This window comes from Pagrus pagrus (genome assembly GCF_965226575.1).
Source record: "Pagrus pagrus genome assembly, chromosome: 13".
In the NCBI taxonomy this organism is placed as follows: Eukaryota; Metazoa; Chordata; class Actinopteri; order Spariformes; family Sparidae; genus Pagrus; species Pagrus pagrus.
Window position 1 is genome coordinate 1,718,198 of NC_140197.1, and position 24,683 is coordinate 1,742,880.

The 24,683-nt window shown below is 43.5% G+C and overlaps 1 protein-coding gene across 1 annotated transcript in view; it reads left to right on the forward strand.

The window, feature by feature from the left end:
- smg1 (SMG1 nonsense mediated mRNA decay associated PI3K related kinase) overlaps nucleotides 1–24,683 on the forward strand; it is a 145,442-nt gene that overhangs the window by 74,568 nt on the left and 46,191 nt on the right. Inside the window, exons 33-44 of the mRNA XM_084372430.1 lie at nucleotides 8,157–8,295; nucleotides 9,695–9,913; nucleotides 10,019–10,199; nucleotides 10,841–11,002; nucleotides 11,330–11,544; nucleotides 12,026–12,180; nucleotides 13,593–13,815; nucleotides 14,001–14,247; nucleotides 16,643–16,872; nucleotides 17,305–17,550; nucleotides 17,752–17,890; nucleotides 18,128–18,237. Coding sequence (XP_084228556.1) covers nucleotides 8,157–8,295; nucleotides 9,695–9,913; nucleotides 10,019–10,199; nucleotides 10,841–11,002; nucleotides 11,330–11,544; nucleotides 12,026–12,180; nucleotides 13,593–13,815; nucleotides 14,001–14,247; nucleotides 16,643–16,872; nucleotides 17,305–17,550; nucleotides 17,752–17,890; nucleotides 18,128–18,237 — 2,266 coding nt within the window. The remainder of the gene's footprint in view (nucleotides 1–8,156; nucleotides 8,296–9,694; nucleotides 9,914–10,018; nucleotides 10,200–10,840; nucleotides 11,003–11,329; nucleotides 11,545–12,025; nucleotides 12,181–13,592; nucleotides 13,816–14,000; nucleotides 14,248–16,642; nucleotides 16,873–17,304; nucleotides 17,551–17,751; nucleotides 17,891–18,127; nucleotides 18,238–24,683) is intronic.

A 24,683-nucleotide genomic window follows, 5' to 3' on the forward strand; every position in this document is an offset into this window, starting at 1 on the left:
AATGAATAAACTTGCAGAAGGCTACTATTATAAATATAAACCTGCTGACGGTAGACAGTGACCTGTAGTAACACTGGTATGGTCCTTTAAACACGCTGACACTTGTCATGTCTGTTTGTCATGGCACACATTTTGTGGCCTCTAGATGTGTCATTCTAGTCTTATTTTGTTGCAATCTGTCGTAAAAGAAACTATATGGTTAAGTGTTTTCCTATTGGTCAGTTAAGGTCATGTGACCATAAGTTACAGGAAGTGCAGTCGTTCTTGCTCCATGCGGTCAGGCAGACAGCTCCTCTCCTCTTTTCTGCTACGTGAGTGCCTTCGAGAGCCTTTGCTTGTAAGTTTTGTTACTTTTTCTGTGTTTTTGTTCAACAGGGCATATAAATGATTTGAAATTCTTAAGTTGGATTTAAAAACACAATAACTGTGATAATATAATTTGCTAAATGCTAAGAAAAGCTAAACGTAGCTTATTGTTATGGATTGTGCATTGAGACTGTAATCAATGTAAATTCATTCTGGGTTGTATTTTTGTAAGTTACTAAAGCACTGTAACTTTATATTCATTTCAGTTTTACAAAAAAGGATGGAAAGAAGAGTAAAAAGGACTCAGTAAAGAAACATAAACATACTCCTGTGTCCGACTTTCTCTAAATCCTGCTGTTTAGCTATCTGTCAGTTTGTGCATATATGATACACGCCTCAGGGACAGAATAGTAAAAAAGCAACCTCACAGCGGGTACTACAGTACAAGGAAAGCAAACTTCACCTTAAGTATTCCTCACTCATCATCACGCTTCATACGCCTAAGACGGCATCAGCAATACATGATGGCAGAGAAAACACCTAAGAGTGAAAATGCAACGGAGCAAAGCCAAGCAGGTGAGACGAGATCCATAGCCTCCTGTTCATCAAACGGATCAAGACGCTCATCAGCTAGCGTAGCCGCTGCTAAGGCCCGCGCTAGGCTTGAGGCTGCTCGAGCTAAGGCTGAATTCCTCAAGAAGGAATCTGAAATTAAGATTGAAAAGGCCCAATTAAAAGTGACAGAAGCTCGTATGGAAGCAACTCTAGCGGCTTTAAAGCATGAAGGTGAGGTAGCTGCAGCTATTGCTGAGACAGAGGTGCTAGAGGCAGCAGCAGGAAGCGAACACGAAGAGAAGAAATCAGAAGTAAGTAAAGTTTCTGAACGCGTTCACAACTACATCCAATCCCAGTCTTAGCAAGGGTCGGCAACTCCTGAAGGCGTTGAGTCATATCACCTACCTCTAGAGCCCATCATCCACAAACTGAGATCTGAAACATCACTGCAGCAACATCGCTTTACAGCTCGAAATGATAGAGCAAATTTTGAAAAACTTGATACTGATGACACAACATGGCAGCCTCTAAAGTCAACACCAGTGAATCGTCGCATCCCCCCAGCACCACGTTTCTCTTCCTCACCAGCAAAGACTACACCACAACCACTGCTCAACAACGACAACAACATGGGTGATGTCACCAGGTACTTGGCACGTCGTGAACTTATTACCTCTGGACTCACTAAGTTGTTTGATCGTCCCGAGAACTACTGGGCGTGGAAGTCATCTTTAATGAATGCCATAGAGGGACTGCACCTATCAGCTAGTGAGGAGCTAGATCTTCTGTCGAACTGGTTAGGAGAACAGTCTGCACGTCACATGAGGAGGATTCGAGCCATGCACATAACTAATCCTACTACAGGCCTGGAAAAGGTTTGGGAACGCCAGGAAGACTGCTATGGCTCCCCTGAGATTGTTGAAAGGTCTCTTTGACAGAATTGACAACTTTCCACGGATTAGTAACAGGGATGCTGTAAAACTTCGAGAGCTAGGAGATCTCCTACAGGAGGTGGAGTCTGCTAAAGACGAAGGTTTCTTACCTGGACTGACCTACCTCGACACTGCTCGTAGTGTAGCACCGATTGTAGACAAGTTACCTTCCAATCTTCAGGATAAGGGGATGGCGCAAGGTTCCCAATACAAAGCAGAGCATCATGTTGCTTTTCCTCCATTCTCATTCTTCTGTGACTTCGTCTGCAGAGAGGCACGGATGCGCAACGATCCAAGTTTTTCCCTTTCATCAGGAAATCAAGGTTCGTCACAACTGGAGCAACCAGCCAAGAGGCCAGGGAAAAGCTCAATCTACACCCACAAGACAGAGGTCTTGCCAGATAATGTGAGTCAGTTGAGCAGTGCAAGTAAAGGGTTGGATGATGTTGACAAGAAATGCCCACTTCATAAGAAGCCACATCCTCTCAGGCGCTGTAGGGGATTCAGGAAAAAACCTTTAGGGGAGCGTAAGAATTTCTTAAAGGAAAATGGCATATGCTTCAGATGTTGCGCTACAACCACCCATCTCGCCAGAAACTGTAAGGCAGCCATCAAATGTAAGGAATGTGACAGCGACGCTCACATTGCAGCCCTTCATCCAGGACCACCTGATGCAAATTCAACCGAGCATGGCGGGGAGGAAGATGCTGAAGCACCTCAGCCAGCCGTCACTTCAAAACGTACTGAAGTCTGTGGAGGTGGCAGAAGTACAAGGTCGTGCTCAAAGATCTGCCTAGCTGAGGTTTACCTGGAGAGCCGCCCAGAGAAGGCAATCAAGCTCTATGTAATCCTAGATGATCAGAGCAACCGTTCGCTTGTGAGAACTGAATTCTTCAACCTGTTAAATATCAAAGGAGCAAGCTCGGCATACACCCTACGCACCTGCGCAGGTGTGACAGAAACCACAGGGTGAAGAGCCACAGGGTTTATAGTCGAGTCTTTAGATGGAACGACAAAGGTGAAATTACCTACTCTGATAGAATGCAATAACATGCCGGATGACAAGGCCGAAATACCAACGCCTGAGGCAGCACAATGGCATGCTCACCTAAAGCCCATTGCCCATCGCATTCCTCCGCTGGATCCAGACGCGCAGATTCTTCTTCTCCTGGGTCGCGACATCCTCCAGGTCCACAAAGAGCGGGAACAGCGGAATGGACCCAACAACACCCCCTACGCACAGAGACTCAACCTGGGTTGGGTCGTGGTGGGAGACGTCTGCCTAGGATCAGTGCACAAGTCCGCAGATGTGAGTATTTACCACACATGTACTTGACAACGGACGCCCTTCTCTTCTTCCTCCATGTCCCAACCGGTTCTATGTCAAGGAGAAGTTCAGCAGTAAGCCTCTGCCTGAAGTTTCTCTTGCATGTGACACTCTTAGCTTCGATGGGCTGTCTATCGAAGACAGACAGTTTTTGGAAATCATGGACAGAGAAAGGGTCAGGGCGAACAGCAACAGTTGGGTGGCACCGCTCCCGTTCAAAACACCACGCCAGCGGCTCCCCAACAATAGAGACCAGGCATTGACACGCCTAACTTCTCTCCTACGCACACTGGAGAAGAAACCTGAAATGAAGGCTCACTTTGTCACCTACATGAAGAAGATCATGAGGTAGCCCCACCCCTGCAAGAAGGCCAAGAGTGTTGGTACTTGCCTATCTTCGGGGTATATCATCCACAGAAGCCAGGGGAGATCAGAGTTGTCTTCGACTCTAGCGCACAAAAACAAGGCATCTCTCTGAACGATGTCCTTCTCTCGGGTCCAAACCTGAATAATAGTCTGCTCGGGGTTCTACTGTGCTTCAGACGAGAACAAGTGGCCGTGACTGCAGACATCAAACAGATGTTCCACAGTTTCATCGTATGAGAGGACAGCCGAGATTTCCTGCATTTCCTGTGGTTCAAGGATAACGACACCAGAAAGGAGATCATCGACTTTCGCATGAGAGTGCACGTGTTCGGTAACAGTCCGTCTCCTGCTGTGGCCATTTATGGTCTCCGACGCGCAGCTGCCTGCGATGAAGAGGAGTTCGGTTCAGATGCCAAGCACTTTGTGGACAGACAGTTTTACGTTGATGACGGTCTCCTGTCAATACCTACAGCTGCTGAAGTCATCGACCTGTTAACACGGACACAGGAGATGCTCGCCGCCTCAAATCTGAGGCTTCACAAGTTTGCTTCTAACAGCATCGACAGAGAAGGGACGTGTCACACCGGATTTGTCCTCGGTAAGGCAAAGCTGGCTCCACAAGTAGCTCATACCATTCCCAGACTGGAACTAGGAGCTGCTGTTTTAGCTGCATTACTGGCAGAGATGGTCATAAGTGAACTTGACGTGGAGTTCTACACAGATAGCAGAGTCGTCTTGGGTTATATCCATAATCAGACGAGACGGTTCTACGTGTATGTCAGTAACAGAGTGCAGCGTATTAGAAAGGTCTCAAGCCCATCCCAATGGCATTATGTCACTACGAAGCATAACCCTGCAGACCACGCCACTCGCTCCGTGCCAGCAGCTCTGTTGAGCACCACCAACTGGCTCACAGGACCTGCTTTCCTGTCACAAGGCAAAGAAGAACCATCTCTGGAGGAGGAGAGGTTGACCTTATTGATCTAGATAAAGATGTGGAAGTTCGTTCTCTCGCCACCACTCTATGTATTGAGAACTCCAATCTAGTATCTCAACGTTTCGAACGATTCTCTTCATGGAGGTTATTGGTGAGAGCCACAGCTTCTCTCATACACATTGTCCAGTCTTATAAGGCGACGGAGGGTCAAGACAGAACCTGCAGATCATGGCATCACTGCACAAAACCTTTCACAGTGGCAGAACTGTTGCAAGCAGAAACAGTCATAATCAAGACTGTACAGAGAGAAGCTTACAAAGAAGAGCTAGCCTGCATTGCCAATGGAAAGGACATTCCAAGATACAGTGCTCTGAAAAAGTTGGACCCTTACTTGGACAAAGGAGGCCTCCTCAGGATTGGAGGTCGGCTTAAGCATGCTGCTTTGGATTCCAAAGAAAAGTTCCCTGTGATAGTTCCAGGTTGCAGCCATGCCGCAAATCTGCTTGTGGAATACTACCACGATCGAGTCAAGCATCAAGGTTGCGGGTTCACTGAAGCTGCTGTTCGTACTACTGGATACTGGATCGTTGGTGTTAGGAGGCGTATCAACAGCATCCTTTACAAGTGCGTGACATGCAACAAGCTTCGTAGAAAGATGACCGAGCAAAAGATGGCGGACTTACCCATCGATCGCCTGAGTGCTAAACCACCATTCGCGTATGTTGGGCTGGACGTGTTTGGCCCTTGGACCATTGTCACAAGACGTACACGAGGAGGGCAGGCACAAAGCAAAAGATGGGCTGTACTCTTCACTTGTATGAGCTCTCGAGCCATACTCCATTGATTGACTCCATGGATTCATCCACCTTCATAAATGCCTTGAGAAGGTTTTTTGCACTGGGAGGACCTGCCAAGCAGATCCGCTCGGATTGCGGGACCAACTTTGTAGGAGCGTGTAAGGAGCTGGAAATCCTGCAGACCGATCCCCATGAATCCAGAGTGAGGAAGTACCTCAGCAAAGAGGGCTGTTCATGGGCCTTCAATCCACCCCATGCATCCCACATGGGAGGGGCCTGGGAACGGATGATAGGTGTCTCTAGACGCATACTAGATTCCATGTTGCAGCAGACCAGCCCCTCTCGCTTGACACATGAACCCTAACCCTAACCCATCCCTCAGTAGCTGGTTCATCTGTGCTGCTAGGCGTTCATGGAGTGCAGTTAGCTTCTTCAGCCAGTACGTATGGATCATATCGGGGCCTGGTGCTCTTTCTTGGATGTCTGCCATTGAGATGGTTACTGGTTCTTGTTCTGGGAGGTTGCTGTGGTCAGCTCTTAGGTCCACTAACCATTGGGCATCGGTGTTGTGTGATGCCTCTCTTTCCCATATGTCTTTCCAGTATTTTTCCACCTCAGCTCTTAGTGGCAGGGAAACAACAACCGGTCAGACCCACCGAGAGTACACCTTGGCTGGTTCAGTGGAGAACAGCTTGTTTATTCTCCTAGCCTCTTCCTCCTTGGTGTACCTCTTCAACCGGGTGGCCAGAGCTGTTAGTCGTTGTTTGGCAGTTTCGAGTGCCTCTGGTATGGAGAGTGAGTTGTACTTCTTGGGTGCCCCTTTATTCACCATGTTCCCTTTCTGCAGTTCTGCTAGCTGGCTAACTTCTCTCTGTGTTGCCTTTATCTTGGCCTCTAACCGTCTCTTCCATGGTGGGCACTGTTTGTTATGTCCCGAGCCCACCTTGTACCCAAGCATCTCCATGATTACTGTTGCTGTACTGTGTATCAGCTTGTTGGTCTCAGTGATGGTTCCTGTGGGGATTGTCTTCAGAGCAGCATTCACATCCACTAGTAGATCTTCTGAAGGTACTTGGCAACTCAGCTTCGCCATATATGTGTGTGTGTGTATGTGTGTGTATATACACATACACATACACACACACACACACACACACACACACACACGGAAAGTACGGAAAGTATTGGTGGACAGCCATTTTCAGGTCTCTCCAGAGATGCTCAATTGGGTTTAGGTTAGGGCTCTGGCTGGGCCAGTCAAGAATGGTCACAGAGTTGTTCCGAAGCCACTCCTTTGTTATTTTAGCTGTGTGCTTAGGGTCATTGTCTTGTTCGAAGGTGAACCTTCGGCCCAGTCTGAGGTCCTGAGCACTCTGGAAGAGGTTTTCTTCCAGGATATCTCTGTACTTGGCCGCATTCATCTTTCCTTCAATTGCAACCAGTCGTCCTGTCCCTGCAGCTGAAAAACACCCCCATAGCATGATGCTGCCACCACCATGTTTCACTGTTGGGATTGTATTGGGCAGGTGATGAGCAGTGCCTGGTTTTCTCCACACATACCACTTAGAATTAACGCCAAAAAGTTCAATCTTGGTCTCATCAGACCAGGGAATCTTATTTCTCATAGTCTGGGAGTCCTTCATGTGTTTTTTGGCAAACTCTATGCGGCCTTTCATATGTCTTGCACTAAGGAGAGGCTTCCGTAGGGCCACTCTGCCATAAAGCCCCGACTGGTGGAGGGCTGCAGTGATAGTCGACTTTGTGGAACTTTCTACCATCTCCCTACTGCATCTCTGGAGCTCAGCCACAGTGATCTTTGGGTTCTTCTTTACCTCTCTCACCAAGGCTCTTCTCCCACGATTGCTCAGTTTGGCTGGACGGCCAGGTCTAGGAAGAGTTCTGGTCGTCCCAAACTTCTTCCATTCAAGGATTATGGAGGCCACTGTGCTCTTAGGAACCTTGAGTGCTGCAGAAATTCTTTTGTAACCTTGGCCAGATCTGTGCCTTGCCACAATTCTGTCTCTGAGCTCCTTGGGCAGTTCCTTCGACCTCATGATTCTCATTTGCTCTGACATGCACTGTGAGCTGTAAGGTCTTATATAGACAGGTGTGTGCCTTTCCTAATCAAGTCCAATCAGTTTAATTAAACACAGCTGGACTCCAATGAAGGAGTAGAACCATCTCAAGGAGGATCAGAAGAAATGGACAGCATGTGAGCTAAATATGAGTGTCACAGCAAAGGGTCTGAATACATATGACCATGTGATATTTCAGTTTTTCTTTTTTAATAAATTTGCAAGAAGTTCTACATTTCTGTTTTTTTTTTCTGTCAAGATGGGTTGCTGAGTGTACATTAATGAGAAAGAAAATGAACTTTTTCGATTTTAGCAAATGGCTGCAATGAAACAAAGAGTGAAAAATTTAAAGGGGTCTGAATACTTTCCAGAAGTAGCATGAAGGGGCCATATGGATGTGTCAGGAGACCAATCAGGGAAATATACTGGACAGATGTTTTGCTGAACTTTGACGATGAGCAGTTTAAATGCCATTTTCATTGGTCCTGTCGATTAAACCAGCACTAACAAAGATCATCACATGTTGTCGACACGCCCACTCACTCACTGTGAATTCACTAAGGACAATTGTCTGTTCTATTCACACATGCGGCTCACCCGGACTTAGCTGGCAGGGTAAAGTCCGGGGCAAATTATGCAGACCTTTGTGTTCACACATACAGCTCTTCCGGATAAACTCTGGATAAATACATAAATCCATAATTTATGTATACAGTTGTGTTTGAAATAATAGCAGTGTCTTTAAAAAAGTGAGTAAAGCTCAAAATCCTTATAATAGCTTTAATTTCCTTACACCCATCAGCCCTATAACAGCATTAATGTACTGTAGGAATATTTTTTATGATATTTTCTTTTCTCCAGCCAAGGGGAGGGATTGCCTCTTCTTCCTGGGGAGAAGAAGGAGATAGAGGAGCTACTGCCAGCAACCACAAGTGAAGAAGACAAGGACACTATTTTCAGCATTCTTGGACAGGCCATGTGTCGACCTACTGGCATCCAGGTCTGCCCCTTTATAACTCATACTTTTACTTTTTGCACACTTTATTTCTATTTGATTTTTATCTTACAACAACCATAAAAATAGGTTAGTTCTTACTTATTAAAGCATAAGTAAAGAATGTGTAAAAAAAAGTGTTTTTTTTCACAAGTTGAAAATGTACTTGTGGCGATGCATGGCTTCAGTAATAAACTAGTGAAACAAATGTTTATAAATAACTAGAAGTATTTATTGCAAAGACCAGTGTTCATAAATGTCTGCACAAAATGAAACTTTTTAGGAGCAGCAATCTCTATGTAAACCAGTCCTAATATGTGAGTGTGATGGCACTCACACTCACAACAATGATTATCTATTCTCTCAGTCAGTTTAGTCACAACTCTGGACTAATGCAAGATGGAAAGCAATGAATTGATAGTGACTATTGACTAAAGCCTACATGGTATACTAAAGTAAAAGCTAATTGCAAAGTTTTGTTAGGGCTGGACTGATCACCAGGCAGCGGAGCCAAAGCTCAGTGTTATATTTTAGAATTTTTTACATTCTGTATTTTCTACAATCTCATTAATGTTAATCTTATTTACCATTTAGACACTTAATTTTGCTCTCAAAGTGCACAAGATTGATATGGTAAGATGTTCTTCCTGTCTAGATGGTCTAAGGCATTCGTTCTCAACCTTTTCTCATGACAGACATCAGCCAATCAGAATTCTTATTAAATGCAGTCATAAAAAATAAAGGCAGTTAAAATTGAATAGTGTTACAGTATGCTTCTGGATGCTAGACGCTAAGTTGCTTTTATTGGAAGTTCAACAACAGAATATTTCACTTAATTTGTAACCACGGCGATAACACTGTGTTCAGTGTATCACCAGGAAAAATTCATGCTTTCAAGAGGAAGAAACTCTTAACATATAACATATCTACTGTATATTACAGTATATAATACTGCCTGTACACAGCACAGTATATATATTTATTTTTATTAGACCAACAACAGTTGTGGTTCTTAGAGATAGTGAATACATCTTAAGCTTCAGGAGTTGCAGAGTTTTGTAACTGGGCCTTTTGGTTTTCTAAACAATGTTTGAGGTAAAAGGCCCAAAACAAACAACACACAGACACAACACAGGGTGGACTGTGTGGAAAACCAAACCTTGAGTCCCCCTGGAGTGAGGCAATCTAATCAAACTGTGTCGACAAAGAATAAGCAACCATGGTCCTTTTTAGTATTCATTTTTAAAAGCTTACTCTTCTGTGGCAAACTTAAATTATGGTCATTGATTTTTCAAAGGTGTCAAGCATAAATATGCACCTCTGTTGTGTTATTTTCCCCAGAGCTTTTACTAATAGTTCATTACTAAGCAGTGAAGGTTGATCCTACGATTCTGTTTTGTGTCAGGATGAGGACATGGCTTTACAGCAGGAGGATGATGAGGATGACATGGTAGATGTGATCTGGAGACAGCTGACTGGCTCATGCCCCTGGCTGGGGGATGCAGGCCAGCCTGTTACAGATGGTCTGATCCAGGTTTGGAGACAGGTGGTGGACCGCATCTTCGGCCTATATCGGGTTTCCTGCCAGGCCTATTTCACCTTTCTCAAGCTCAATGCTGGACAGGTGAGACCCAGTGACTGTGAAGCAGCGTGCTGCTGTTGAAGACCGAGGCTGGGAGTTAGGACAGCTTTCTGTCAGTCCTTCATGCTGAGTTTCTGTGTGTTTTAGGTCCCTATAGATGAAGATGACCCTAAAGTCCTGCTATCCTATCACAACAGCAAACGGAGCAATGACGATGTGATTGTCATGGCAACCCTGCGTCTCCTCCGCCTGCTGGTGAAGCATGCTGGTGAACTGAGGGAAGGACTTGAGCTTGGCCTAGCTTCCACCCCTACAGCACCCTGGAGGGGTATGTCCTCCAAGAAAACAAGCATCCACCCAAGTTTTTTACATGCAAATTGCGCCTGAAAGTTTCCTTGCTGATGTTTTTCACAGAGCAAGTTAAGATTTAGAATTTTAACTAGGGCTGGGCAATATATACGATATACCTGTATACCATTACTGTTGTCGTTATATAAGACTATACACTGTCTTAGATTTTGGATATTGTTATATCACGGTATGACATAGGTGTTGTCTATTCCTTTTTTTTTTTTTTTTCTAAGGCTGCCTTACAGCAAAGTGATGTAATTTTCTTTTGTTCTTCTTTTGTATTTGTCCTAATAATTTGTCTTCAAGCACTTAGGCATTCTATCCGCATTATTGATTGATATTATTTATCATAAATCTCATTGTGTAGGTAGATATATATATATATATATATACATATATATATATATATATAGTTTTAAAATATATATTTATAGTTGGATACAGATAGATAGATAGATAGATAGATAGATAGATATGTGTGTGTGTGTGTGTGTGTGTGTATAGACAGACCAACTTTAGACATGTTCCAGTGTAGGAACTTACTAACTAACTAGTTCTTTTCTGGCATAACCCGGCCCTTCTGCTTTTTATATTCAAAAAATGTGTTGTCCTCCTCAGGTATCATCCCCCAACTTTTTTCCCGTCTCAACCATCCAGAGGCATACATCCGACAGAGCATATGCAGCTTGCTATGTCGAGTGGCCCAAGACTCCCCATATCTGATCCTCTACCCTGCCATTGTGGGCTCACTCTCCCTGGGAGGGGAGGCTCAGAGTGCAGGTACTGTTTAATTCTGTTGACCAGGCCATATGCAACTTCTTAAAGAGTTCTCAAAGTCTTTAACATGCCTCATTCATTTGATTAGAAGTCATTTGCTCTTATTATATTTACTACAACAAGACAATCAAAAACTACGGTGTTAAGTTTTGCTGCTGTTAACTGTGGAACAAACCACCACTAGTCATGGCTAGATAAAAAAAACAGTGTTGCATATTAGTGAAAATATACATTTAGTGACCTTAATGCCCTTAACAAAAAATAATTAGTGATACCATTAAAATTGTAAATAACGTAGATCTGTGAAATGATGATGAAATGTGTTGACAGGGAGTAAATTGCCATCAGCTTTGCCCACCTTTCTGGGCAGTATGCAGGGAGAGGGCCTTGTGGAGGAAGAGGAGCAGCCAGAGAGCAGCGGGCAAGGAGTAGCTCCAGGAGAGCTAGCAACCTTCTGCTCTAGTCAAGACCAAGCCATGATGCAGGACTGTTACAGCAAGATCGTTGATAAACTCTCCATTGCAAACCCTACCATGGTGCTTCAGGTAAGAGGCTACACACACTCTTAACCACTGTTTCACAGACAGTCCATAACAGTCCCAAAATGAAAACATGCTTGCTCTTACAGACTTTGATCACAGATTGATTCTTACAATCACCATGTTAGAAGCCTTATGTGTGGAATATGATTTGTAATATCAGACAGAGCAAATGACAGAATTACACTATATATTCATGTTATTTGTCATAATAGCTGTAGCCAAAAAGAGGACCCATATCACAAAATATTCAAAATCTATCTGAAAATGAACCACTAACTCTCAAAGGGGAATGTAAGATCAGGGTCCTAAAGTGAAGACAAACTAAGAATGTGGCTATATTCAGGAATATGTAAAATACCATAAAATGCATAAAACAACAGAGTCAGGGAGCCGCCAGGATCAATGAGCAAACATCTGTGTTGGTGTACACACGTAAGGCCTGTAAATCTGATTCCGCTGCTAACCAGTCCTGTGTGCTGACCAGGTCCAGCAGCTGGTGGGTGAGCTGCGCAGAGTGACCTTACTATGGGATGAACTGTGGCTAGGTGTGTTACAACAGCAACACATGCATGTCCTGCGTAGGATCCAACAGCTGGAGGATGAGGTCAAGAGGGTACAGAACAACAACACACTGCGCAGGTGAGGCTCAATTTGTATATACCCAAGAAGCCTTCTAGTTGATTCTGCACCAACATTTAATCTGTGAGGTTATGGTCCTGTTATTAAAGGACCTGGTGAAATTATCAGCAAATTTTATTCTTATCAGCCTCTACATGCTCTTCAGTTTTGTCTTCAATTTGACTTTTTGTGTGGTTATATCCTTGAACCAATGACGTAAAACAGCATATTGCCTTGTAATTACTTAATTACAACCTTATATAACCTTCTCTCCCATGAAAAAAATATTGGAAAATCAATAAAATATAGAAGAAACCTTTAAGTTGCTGTGATGCCCTCCTACTTAGAGGAGATTCTGGAGCTAATCGGACCAGAAAGACTAACTTATAATGCAGAGTGGACTGTGCTGCGTCCATTCATGCCCTCTTGCTCTGTGGGTGATCAGCTCTCTCTCTCTCTCTCTGCCGTGCGTCTCATAACCGTCTCATCACCAGCTTCGGCTGCAGGCCTATCCATCTGTTGCTGTGCATGTTTAACATCCACATCAAAGTGGCGGTCTGTATACCTGGGATTCAGTGAGGTCACAGTGCATAATATGGGATATCGGACTACATTAGAGCGAAGTGTTTGTTTACAGCCTCTAATAACAGCGTCTTTGTTGTTTTAACACTGTGGTCTGTGGCAGCGTCCACTAAAAGACGTCTCAGTTCTCTCACCAAGGAGATCACGTCAGAACAGGCCACTGGAATATCTTGCAAAGTGCGAGTCGCTGATCTTCTTCCAAGATGGTAGGTGGATAGGCTAATTGCAAGTTTTCCGAAAGCTGTCTTGATGATCCCAAACTTTGATTGGCTAAGCCTTCCAAATGGAGAAAGAAAGCTAGATGCTAAGTAAAATGTGTAAAATTGCCACCTGCAATATTTGGAGAGGGTTAGGGGTATCCTGCACCACCTAAATCTACAATCTTCTGGCAAGTATTTGGCAACATTTTCAGAATGTTCAAAAGCACCAAAATAAATAAACATTGAGCTACTTATACTCGGATGTGAAACACAATTTAAAATAATTTACTGAGAATTCAAGAAATTTGAGTCTGAAAAAGTATGGAATATTGGTCTGGTCAGGAGCTGCCATTATTGGAGATCTTCTAAAGGTTTGCTCGACTTAATCCAATCCCGGCACTTCCTTTTCCGACGTAGAGGTGTCCATTTCTGTTATACAGAATAGGTGCTTCAATAAAGCTGAACTTGGTATATAAGGCTGGAGTACAGCATACAAACCCCTTGTTATATTACGTGTTCGAGCCCTATTGAGTGACGCTCTTGACTTCGTGTTCGCTTTGGGTCACCGAGCCTCCTGTTCCAAAATGTGTTGGGGTGCTTGGGCCTGTTCCACTTGCTTTTAAGTCCAGTTACACTCTTTTTGTGCTGCAGGGATGAAAAGATTGCCATTATGCGTGAGAAGCACTCTGCTCTGATGCGGCCTGTGGTTTTCGCCCTGGATCACGCCTGCAGCATCACAGCAGCTCCAGCAGAGACGCCACACGAAAACTGGTTCCAGCAGACCTACGGTAATGCCATTGTCTCTGCCCTGGAGCGACTGAGAAACCCAACCAACCCCGCCAACCCCGCCAGCAGCTGGCTCCCCTTCAAACAGGTCTGTGTGTGGGTGTTTCTATGCATTTAAATCATTATCGATTTCACAGGAATCCATTTGCATGGATGTAAGCTTATGAATATTACAGATGTATACTTTCTGTACATCATTAATACAATCAACATGCATTGTACGCAATAAAATTGTGTAAAAACTTGAACAAGTTGTGTGTGTGTGTTGGTCAGATCATGATGAGCCTGCAGCAGCGTGCTCAGAAGCGAGCCAGCTATCTGCTTCACCTGGATGAAATCAGTCCTCGCCTGGTGTCCATGACCACAACAGAGATGGCCCTGCCAGGCGAGGTGTCTGCATCAGATGCTGTCACAATAGAGAGCGTAGGTAACACCATCACCATCCTGCCCACCAAGACCAAGCCAAAGAAGATCTTCTTCCTGGGCTCAGATGGACGCAACTACCCTTACCTTTTTAAAGGTAGGAGACCAGTTTACATCAGTTAGCAGGGTTAGGAAATAAATACGTAAATACTGTTTCATATTTAGATGGTAAGAAAATACTGCATGTTCTTAAAAAAAAAGGTTCGGTGATTTCAAGAATAGTATAAAATCCTGAGTACTGATGGTAACAATTTGTACAGTTTCATCACAGTTTAAAGGCAGATTCTGTTATTTCCTCAAGCTGTATATATGCGTCTTTGTTTAGGGGTTATACCGTACCTACAGCCGCTTTGTTTGTAGTCTCTGAGGTTACAATTAAACAGTTGTCGACATGGAGATAAGGACTATGATTGGTCAGCTGTTGCTGCCACAAGTTTCTGATGCCAGTATGCTGAAAGAAGGTGAACACATTAACTGTGAAGAATGTAATTGAAGCATGATATAGTCGATCACCGATGATACCCTCATTCTTTTCTTTTTTGACGGCGGAGATATTTAATAGATGAAATTTGATGCTAAACAGGGTTTTGTCCTCAACCAAGCTTCTGAAAATACTGTTACTGAGAATTTACGATTTGATTAAGACAAAAATTTACAAATTAGATCATGATTTTCAGAGGGACTTCAAATGTTTGAAAATTGAGAACTGCTTACTTTGGGGCTTTGACATATGAGGTTGTAGACTATTAAATCAATTCTATATGAAATAGTCACAGGATACAGATGTTCATGGGAGATTGCGATTCTAATGTGAATGGATTTATTTATATATTTTACCCGCCCCTATCCTGAAGTCAGATTTCCCACTCCGAAAGTCCCTCACCAGCCCCAACCTCAGTCTCCAAGGTGGCTGTTTCACGAATAACAGTTGTAAAAGCTGTAGAATATACTGTTTATTAGCACTTCTGTCCTATTTGTATCTCATTTATACATAGTGGAATTAATAGGAATGATACTGATTGTATTAAAATCTGTGCATGTGAGTATGTGTCTATAGTGTGTAATGTTGAGAAGCACGTTGTTATTTCACCTCGGCCTCAGCGCAGGTTTCTGAGATGGTTTGTATACATTCAGTTTGTATACCACGGGTATGTAATATTCCCCCACTCCCTGGCAGCTCTCATGGCTGGAAAAAGTTATTTTCGCTTGTGTTGAACATCTTTGGGAAAATCCTCATTCTGGGGCCTGTGGTTTACCTGTAGTTTCTCAAACGGCATCTTCTTCCCTTTATGAACTGGTCACTGATTCATTGATGCCATCAATTATATAAAATTTTGTATAGACTGACCTATATACGGTATACTGTTGTGACTGTTATCTAAGACTGCGTCTACTTCATTTTCAACAATGAAAATAAATGTCAGTTTGTCAAAGAGGTTTTTTTTGGTAGTAGTATCTGAATTTGCAGACAGCGTTGGCTTTATTTGTCTAGGCTTGGAGATATTTTGGGAGATTTTTCTGCCTCACCCCTATACAATAAAGGTGAATGGAATTCACTTTGTGGTGCTTAAAGTGAAACTCTCGCCAAAAAGCAACCGAGGCTTTATTTATGATTGGGTATGAGTCAAACCTTCACGTACAAGCACACTCATGACCAAAGAGGCACTTTCAAGATTTACCGTAGTTTCGTTTTGGGGCAAGCTCATTTTGAACGGGAGTACATAGGGCATACCACGACGGCATCAAAATGTCTATTTTTAGACCACTAAGAAGGCTCCACACATCATGAAACTTTACTGGTAGCATCACCAGGGTCTCTACTCATGACACGAGCAGTAAGAACATTGTTTGTGTACACAAAGTGTGTGAAAAAGACGGTTTTGAACTACTTACGCTTAGCTACTGGGACTCCGGCGCGCCGCCGCCATTCCAGGCAAAAAGTGTCGATCTCCGAGTGCGGCCATCATGTTAGTCAAAAGCAACACTGACGTCCATGTTGTTGCTTTTGACTAACGACAGAACAACGAATTATCCGCGAATTCATCTGGAAATAAGCCCGAGGAGCGTCCCACCGTTACTCTCCGTCATGATGGCCGCACCGTAAAGTTTCATGATGTGTGGAGCCTTCTTAGTGGTCTAAAAATAGACATTTTGATGCCGTCGTGGTATGCCCTATGTACTCCCGTTCAAAATGAGCTTGCCCCAAAACGAAACTACGGTAAATCTTAAAAGTGCCTCTTTGGTCATGAGTGTGCTTGTACGTGAAGGTTTGACTCATACCCAATCATAAATAAAGCCTCGGTTGGTTTTTGGCGAGAGTTTCACTTTAAATCATTAACAATTCAACAGCAGCACCTCTTTCTGAAGCAGTTGTTACTGTGTGTAGTCCACAGGCCTCACTGTCAACAGTTTTCATAGGGACTATTATAAGGGTTGTAGAAAGTAGTTTTGATTAAAAACTGTTCAATGATGTCTGAAATCTTGTCTCTCAGGTCTGGAGGATTTGCACTTGGATGAGCGCATCATGCAGTTTTTATCAATTGTCAACACCATGTTCACAAAGATCAACCAGCAGGAGCAGCCGCACTTCCATGCCCGCCACTACTCTGTCACCCCCCTCGGAACCCGATCTGGGCTCATCCAGTGGGTGGACGGAGCCACCCCTCTATTTGGCCTCTACAAGCGTTGGCAGCAGAGGGAAGTTGTGCTGCAGAGTCAGAAGGTAACATGCAACTCTGTACATTCTACTCTGTACTGTGTCACACTGTATCACAGTAAGTAGACACACACTCTTTTTGCTCCCTTTTTTCAAAAATTGAAGTAGAACTTTGAGACTTTCTGTGGACACAAAAAGCTTTACAGGCTCTACTTTGCCAAAGATAATCTATAACTCTGACAGGTATGACATATCAGGATGCTGATTAAATGGCATGATTACTGCATAGGTGTGCTCTGGGCTGGTAGCTATGAAAGATCACTCTAAAATGTGCAGTTTTATCACACAGCACAATGCCACAGACATTTTGAGGTAGCTTCAACTCGTGAAAATGGGAATAAGAAAACAAACTTGCAAATTGCAACCCCGTGTTCTGGGCCATTGCTATTGAAATCTTTTTCTTCAGAGCTAAACTGATGTGCTCTTTTCTACAATCAGGCCCAAGACTCATTCCAGCAGCAGCCAGTGCCTCCAGTACCCCGCCCTAGTGAGCTCTACTACAGCCGTATTGGGCCAGCACTGAAAGCAGTGGGGCTTAGTCTCGATGTGACACGACGTGACTGGCCTCTCAGTGTCATGAAGGAGGTGCTGAAAGAGTTAATGGAGGCTACGCCTTCCAACCTGCTGGCCAAGGAGCTGTGGTGTTCCTGCACCACACCCAGTGAGTGGTGGAGGGTCACTCAGGTAACTATTGCTGTTAGCAATTGAAAAAGATGGATAATGTTTTCCCCAACTTTTGTTTTTAACCATGACATTATCTTTTCATTTCATGTATCACTTTTAAAAAAACAGCAGAATGTCATCGTTAATCAAAGACCAGGGCTTGCACAAGTGTCTAACAGAAATGTTCTCTTTGGTTGATATTCTTTTTCTTTTATGCTGCAGTCATATGCCAGATCTACTGCTGTCATGTCGATGGTGGGATACATCATCGGCCTCGGCGACCGTCACCTTGACAATGTGTTGATTGACATGACGACTGGAGAGGTGGTGCACATTGACTACAATGTATGCTTTGAAAAAGGTCCGTTTTAACTGTTTTTACTTGACTTGTTCTTAGTCAGTTTAATCAGAATGACATTAAGACATTATTTGTTTCTACTGATTAAAATAATGCATCATAAAGGCTTTGAGCAAAATGCTACCCACAGGAAAAGAAGCGAGTATCCTTGATATTTCTGTTGTGCTTGGTTTTCCTCGTTGAATAGTGTAGTTTATGAATAACATAGTGTGTTTGTGTGTTGTCCTTGTGTGTCCCTAGGGAAAAGTTTGCGGGTGCCAGAAAAGGTCCCATTCAGGATGACGCACAACATTGAGACAGCTCTGGGAGTCACTGGTGTGGAGGGCATCTTCAGGCTGTCCTGTGAACAGGTTACTGTCATATCACACACTACTCTGCCCCATCACATTGACACTGAATTATGTATTTAAGTAATACTAGTGCAGCACCTGTTCAAAATGTGCCTGTTCGATTTCACTGCAGCTTACTTGAGAACCACTCATCCAAGCTACTTCATACTCCACACTGAAATTAACTCACGCCTTGTTAGGTAATAACCAGCTCTTATACCTCAGCCTGGCTCGTAGCTGGTAACTCATGTTCACTTTCATGTAGTGGAATCTCAGTGACTGCACTCGTTTTGAGTCACCACCTTTTGAGGAAAATAAATCAAATGAATTTGATGAATGAATATTTAACGTATACAAACAATCAAGATGGTGATAATGACTTGGAATAAAGAATGGGGAATGGTGGAAGAAATAAGAAAAAAAATTCAAGAAAAAAATTCAAGGTGGACACTAGTAACTAATGTGGAATGAAAATGCAACATTAGGTAGGTAGGTGTTGATTTACTTTCAATATTATTATTATTTCGACATCGACCCAGTCATGGGCCGTTATAGAAGATGGTTCGTGCCTACCTTGAGCTGTGGAGGCTGTGCAGGAGATGAGCTTGGCAAGTCTGCCAGTAGACTTTACAGATGAAGCTTCTTAAAACTTCCCGTTCCTCTGTGACAGGGGCCCTAACCACACAGAGCATATTTCATGATTATTAGGCTACCATATCATGAGGTCATCAATATAATGCCACAGCAACAGTACTTAATGTATGCAAATGTGTAAGGCACATCAGAGCAATTTTTGGTGAAGCCATGATGATATATAGTCCCTATTGAGTCCACCTTGAATGCTCCACAGATTGTGGGATTTCCCAAACGAAATAAATACTGCACATATCAACACAGAAATGCTTAGCTAGCTTGAGGTTGTTATAACTAAAATACCCACTGAAGAAAAATATTTTCCACAGACAGATTTAGGTAGGCTATTACATATCTGCAAACTTCATGTGAAGTAACTTCAGTGTAAAAAATTCCAAAAGCCGAAATGTATGGAAAGAATAATGATGTGATCATTTCCATATCCACAATATGTTTTTACCTAACAAAATATTCTGCTTCGATATGTGTTTAATCACCGAAACAATATTTTCACTGTGGCAAAACAAAGTTTGCACTCAGATTTCCGCACACACCTGACAGCGTGGTCTAACAACATGAGAAATGACATCTATATAACTGCAATAACAAACAAGAAAAAAAAACTTTTTAGGCTCTAATACTATAATAGTTTGTTCCGTTGTTGTTATATCAGTAATTCCCCATCCTTATGAAATTTCACTTCCATGCAGTACTGTTGAAAAACAAAAAGCTGAAGCATAATATTGATGACCTCATGACATAGTAGATAATCTTCAAATACAAATATGATCATGGACTGAGCATATTGTCCCGCATTTTGTCAGCTTGCGTCCACGGACACAAAGTGCAAACTCTGATCAGACTGTATATACCTGACTGTGTTGATAACACATGAATCTGTTACTACACTGCCTTTTCATCCCCTAATATGCTATGAACATTTTTCGTGTAGTACTTAGCTAAGTTAGAGTAAGCTTGTGAACCGGAAGTTCCTGCCATTTTGTTTATGTACTATGAAAGCAGAGGCTAAAACTGTGATAAACTATGAAACTGTAAAACATGTCAGTGGGGGGAGAAATGTTTAGTTTCTCTTGGAAGAGCGGCTTGGGAGATGACAGGAGGCAGGGTGATGGCATGCAGCAAGAGATTGCGGGTCGGGCTCGAACCCTGGGCCTCTGCAGGGTGTCTGTACTGTATATGGGTCACAAGCTCTACCAACTGAGCTACTCGGTTGCATTGGGAAGAGACACTGTAATCAGAACAGAATCCTCTTCATCGACTGATTTCATGTGCTTAAACACACACATATGGTCAGAATAATATATGTTTAGTATATTCTCAAATTATAACTATTGATGCATTAATGTGTTCATAGCTTTAGGGCTGCAGCAGGTAAATGATGAGCTCATTCATACCAAAGAAAAGAGAACTCTCCCCGGGGCTCCCACCAGCTTCTCCGGGATCGTTTGCGTTACCGCACTGGACGCCTTGTGGCACCTATCTCCGCCACACCAGATTCAGGGATTTGAACCCGACTTCCTTGGATTGTGAATGAATGGGCGTGTTCACACTGGGACTCCCAGTGGCTGGGAACTGACTGGGAACCGGTTGGCAATTGGTTGTCAGCCGAAAGGCAGTCAGATGGGAGGGGAAAATTGAGCCTGCTGTAACTGTACTTCTAGAAGCAGCATAGTGGTGGTTGCGTAGGTGGCAGGGATCTCTCTCTGTTGGGTTAATGGCGAAAACGCTAATTTGTTGTTATTGGCTTTGCAGGATAACTTAGAAAGAATTGACACTGGCCAAATGACACAAAACTTACAAAGTCTTCAAGAAAAACCAGGATGGCGTATAAAAACAAATAAAGTAGTAATAGGATCAGTTGGCATCTAACTTTACAAAACTGGCACAAAAGACAAAAGGGAACATATGAGCATAAGTAATGAACAAACATAAGGGAGTATGGAATAACAGAATGACCACATAAGAGGGTAAGAATAAAAGCATATTAAGAGTGTAAGGGCACTAAGAGAGCGAAACCCATATTTCCAGTTGTTTTATCTTTGGAGGATTCACGGTGTGTTGACAGCCGTTCAGCCAATCAGGACTTTGCCCTCTCCTATCCTTTTTTTTTGAGATGGTAGGAGAGGTCAGTAACTTTCTGAAACTTTAAATTGTGTTTATATGTATGTCATCCACCATGACCCATTAAAATATTGAAATAATCAATATGTAAAACTAGTAGTGCAAAAAAACGGAACATTAAATTAATTTGTGATTTCTTCTTTTAGGCAATTCAACAGGCAGAAACTTAACTTTATGCAAATAACTGTTAAAGGAGATTCTACAACATTTTCTTTACTAATTGTAATAAGATAGATACTTGTCTCTATAGTAGTACTTATTTAGAGTAAGTTACAATAAACCATACATGATCAGTAGATGGCAGTATTGTCGCATGTTATAACTCAGGCTTGGAAAGTGATAGCAGACTGGAATTGTCTTTACCTAGATCATAAATTTTGACTGAATGTGATCAACATAATGGCAAATGAATCAAACAGTTACTTTATAATGATTTCAAAGTGTGCTGCAAAGATAAAAGCATGTAATGTAAAGTTAACGTTGGTATACAAGCAGATTTACAACCCTGTGTTATCGGCCAGGCTACCCCAGTTGGGAAAGGGGGCTTTTTCAGAGTCCAATGTGTGAGTGCTAGCTCCCCTAAAAGAGAGGGACCTTCACACTGTATTATAACTTACAGTCCTTTTGAGGTTACCCAAAGCTAACAGTCCGTACCAATCAAAGATGGAGTCTGATTATTCCCAAACTGTAGATCAGACCTCATCTCCAACCTGTGCCCCTTTCCCCTGATAAACTCAGTAGGCCTCTATTGTAAATCAGTTTGAGGTGTTAAAAGCTGGCCTTTCCCTGGGAGCAGGCAACCTCCCCATTCTGTGTAGCATCAATGTGGTACTTTTGTGGTGGTTAAGTGGGGAGGAACCAGTTTGTCCAAAACTGAATGTACCCAAAATGACCTTGTTGTGGAATGTAATCTGGGCTGAGTTGTGTCTGCTACTCAGTCATGTCTTCAGAAGTCGTTTTAAGTTACTACTGGTGAAAACCCAATGGTTGCTAGTTTTGCTGTTTCATAAAAAAAGCTTTTAAGTAACGACATACTCAGTTTTATTGTGAAAGGATTTATAGGAAATGTGTGTTGTGTTCACATTACACGAGGCACCATAATGTAGTGCTTCATCTTCATCTTCATCATCGTCCACTTTGTCCGGGGTCGGGTCGCGGTGGCAGCAGGCTCAGTAGGGAGCTCCAGACCTCTTTCTCCCCGGCGACACTTTCCAGCTTCTCCGGGAGGATCCCGAGGCGTTCCCAGGTCAGATGAGATATGTAATCTCTCCAGCGACTTCTGGGTCTGCCCCGGGGTCTCCTCCCAGTTGGACGTGCCCAGAAAACCTCTATGGGGAGGCGCCCAGGAGGCATCCTGATCAGATGCCCGAACCACCTCAACTGGAGCAGCGACTCTACCCCTAGCTCCCTGCGGATGTCTGAGCTCCTCACCCTATCCCTAAGGCTGAGCCCAGCCACCCTACGGAGGAAACGCATTTCAGACGCGTGTATCTGCGATCTTGTTCTTTCGGTCACTACCCACAGCTCGTGGCCATAGGTGAGGGTTGGAATATAGATGGACCGGTAAATCGAGAGCTTCGCCTTGCGGCTCAGCTCCCTCTTCACCACCACGGCCCGGTACAACGCCCGCAATACTGCAGACGCTGCACCAAGCCATCTGTCCACCTCATGCTCCATTCTCCCATCACTCGTGAACAAGACCCCAAGATACTTAAACTCCTTCGCTTGGGTCAGGAGCTCACTCCCCAACTGGAGGGACCGCCCCTCCTTACACGCAGAACACGCGCTGTGCGTAGGGCCCCACGATCCGTGGGGGGCCCATTTTGCACAAGGGGACGCATTCTCTGCAAATGCGCAAAGGATGCGCATCGCTGCCGTGAGGCGCGCGTAGAGCAGCAAGTCAGCACGAGGCAGGAGAGAGAAAAAAAGAGACGAGTAATCTGATACCGCACACCTTGCCGCAATGATTGACAGTACGCAGCATCTGACCAATCAGCGGTCAGATGTGCCAACAGGCAGTTGGATGCAGGTGGGGAGATGGCCTCCAAACGGCAATATGAATCGGGAGCAAGCAAAAGAAAGACAAAGTCAAAACAAGAGGAGGCTCGTGCTTCACTTGAAGGTGGGTATGTTGTTGAAATGAAAAAGAAAAACTTTGTGGCATAAACACCCCAGCTGCTAGCCTGCTAATCATGAGACAGAAGAGAGGATAATTCTGTCTAGATGTGGACTGGAGATAAAATTTTCCAGCGGCCCTGATTATCATTTATTGAATGTCTTGTTAACTGATTCACCTCTGTTGAAAAAGGAGTGGTTAATTGACCAGTTGGTGGTTGTATGTTGGCTCAGGTTTATAGCCTATCAATCTATGCTATCAATAGAAGTTTGGGGCTATTTTTTTGGAGGTAAAATGTTGCCATCTCTTGGTGAATTTAATTCAGAAGTCAAGATTAGATAAAATAAGATAAATTAAGATAATCCTTTATTTGACCCACAATGGAGAAATTTAAAGCGTTGCAGCAGCAAACAGCAGTGTAGGAATATAGAACCTAAGTACAAAATGTAAAAATAACTATATAAAAATATTTAAATATAGAAATATCATCAAATCAAATCATAATCAATATTATTATTAGTTGTAGTCATATTTGCATTAATTGCATTTTAATCTTTGTGAGGCTAGCCCCAGTGCAGCAACTCTCCCTGTTACAGTTGCCTTTGCTGAGCGAGGCTTTTCAAAACTGAAGCTCATCAATGGCGCAAGAACGCTTGAGTGGCCTGGCTATCAACTCAGCAGTGGCACAGCAGCTGTCACATGATGACCTCATTGATGACTTTGCATCCAGAAAATGCAGACGTGTGCATCTGTAAAAGGATTGTTCCATTGTTGTATGTGGGGGGGGGTCTCAAAATAAAAGTAGGGCCCCAATTTAGCCAGTGCTATGCTATGCTATCTAGGCCCAGTTCAACGATACCAGTCTTTGAGGAAACGAACAGCAGATGGAGGAACCTGGTCGCTCCTTTCCTTTGCAGGGATAGCAGCTCGGTGCTAACCTGCTTGGTGTTCCTCAGACTGTGGAGTTAGCTGGCAAGCTTTGTGTCACAGCTGCTGGTGCTAAGTGATCTGGAGTACTAGCAGGAACTTGTGTCGCTGCAGTGAGGAGAAGTTCTTTGGGCCTGCTGGGAATGTAGCTTGCAGCTCTCAGCAGCTGTTAGGCCCAGAGGAATCCAAGAGAAGAGAACTTGAGGGCAGGCAGCCCTGTAGGGAGAGAGGTGGAGAAGAGAGGGAACAAAGAAAGGAGCTGGAGTTTTGACTATCTGGTCAGAGGGGGGTCTGTCACCCTGACCAATAGTAGCTCAAAGCTGAATTTGCACCTAGGTGTGAAGACTGGGGAATTCTGGGAAACTGAGTTCAGTTCAGATCCCATTTTGAAATCCACAGTGAACGACTTCATCTGTGGGTCCCAACATGTGTTCATCACCAGATTAGCAGAGCTTTGTCATAGGGTGATTCTTTGACAATATTGAAGAGTGGAAGACTTTACAGCTGCTTCTTTGCCCACTACTCAACATAAGCATCATTAAAGACCTTCAAGTGGCTAGCCGTAATGGAAATCAAAATCCCTTCTGCGCTGGGCTGATGTGTCCAGTCAAACCGAGTCAGCCCAATTATTTTTCACAGTCTGGACCAA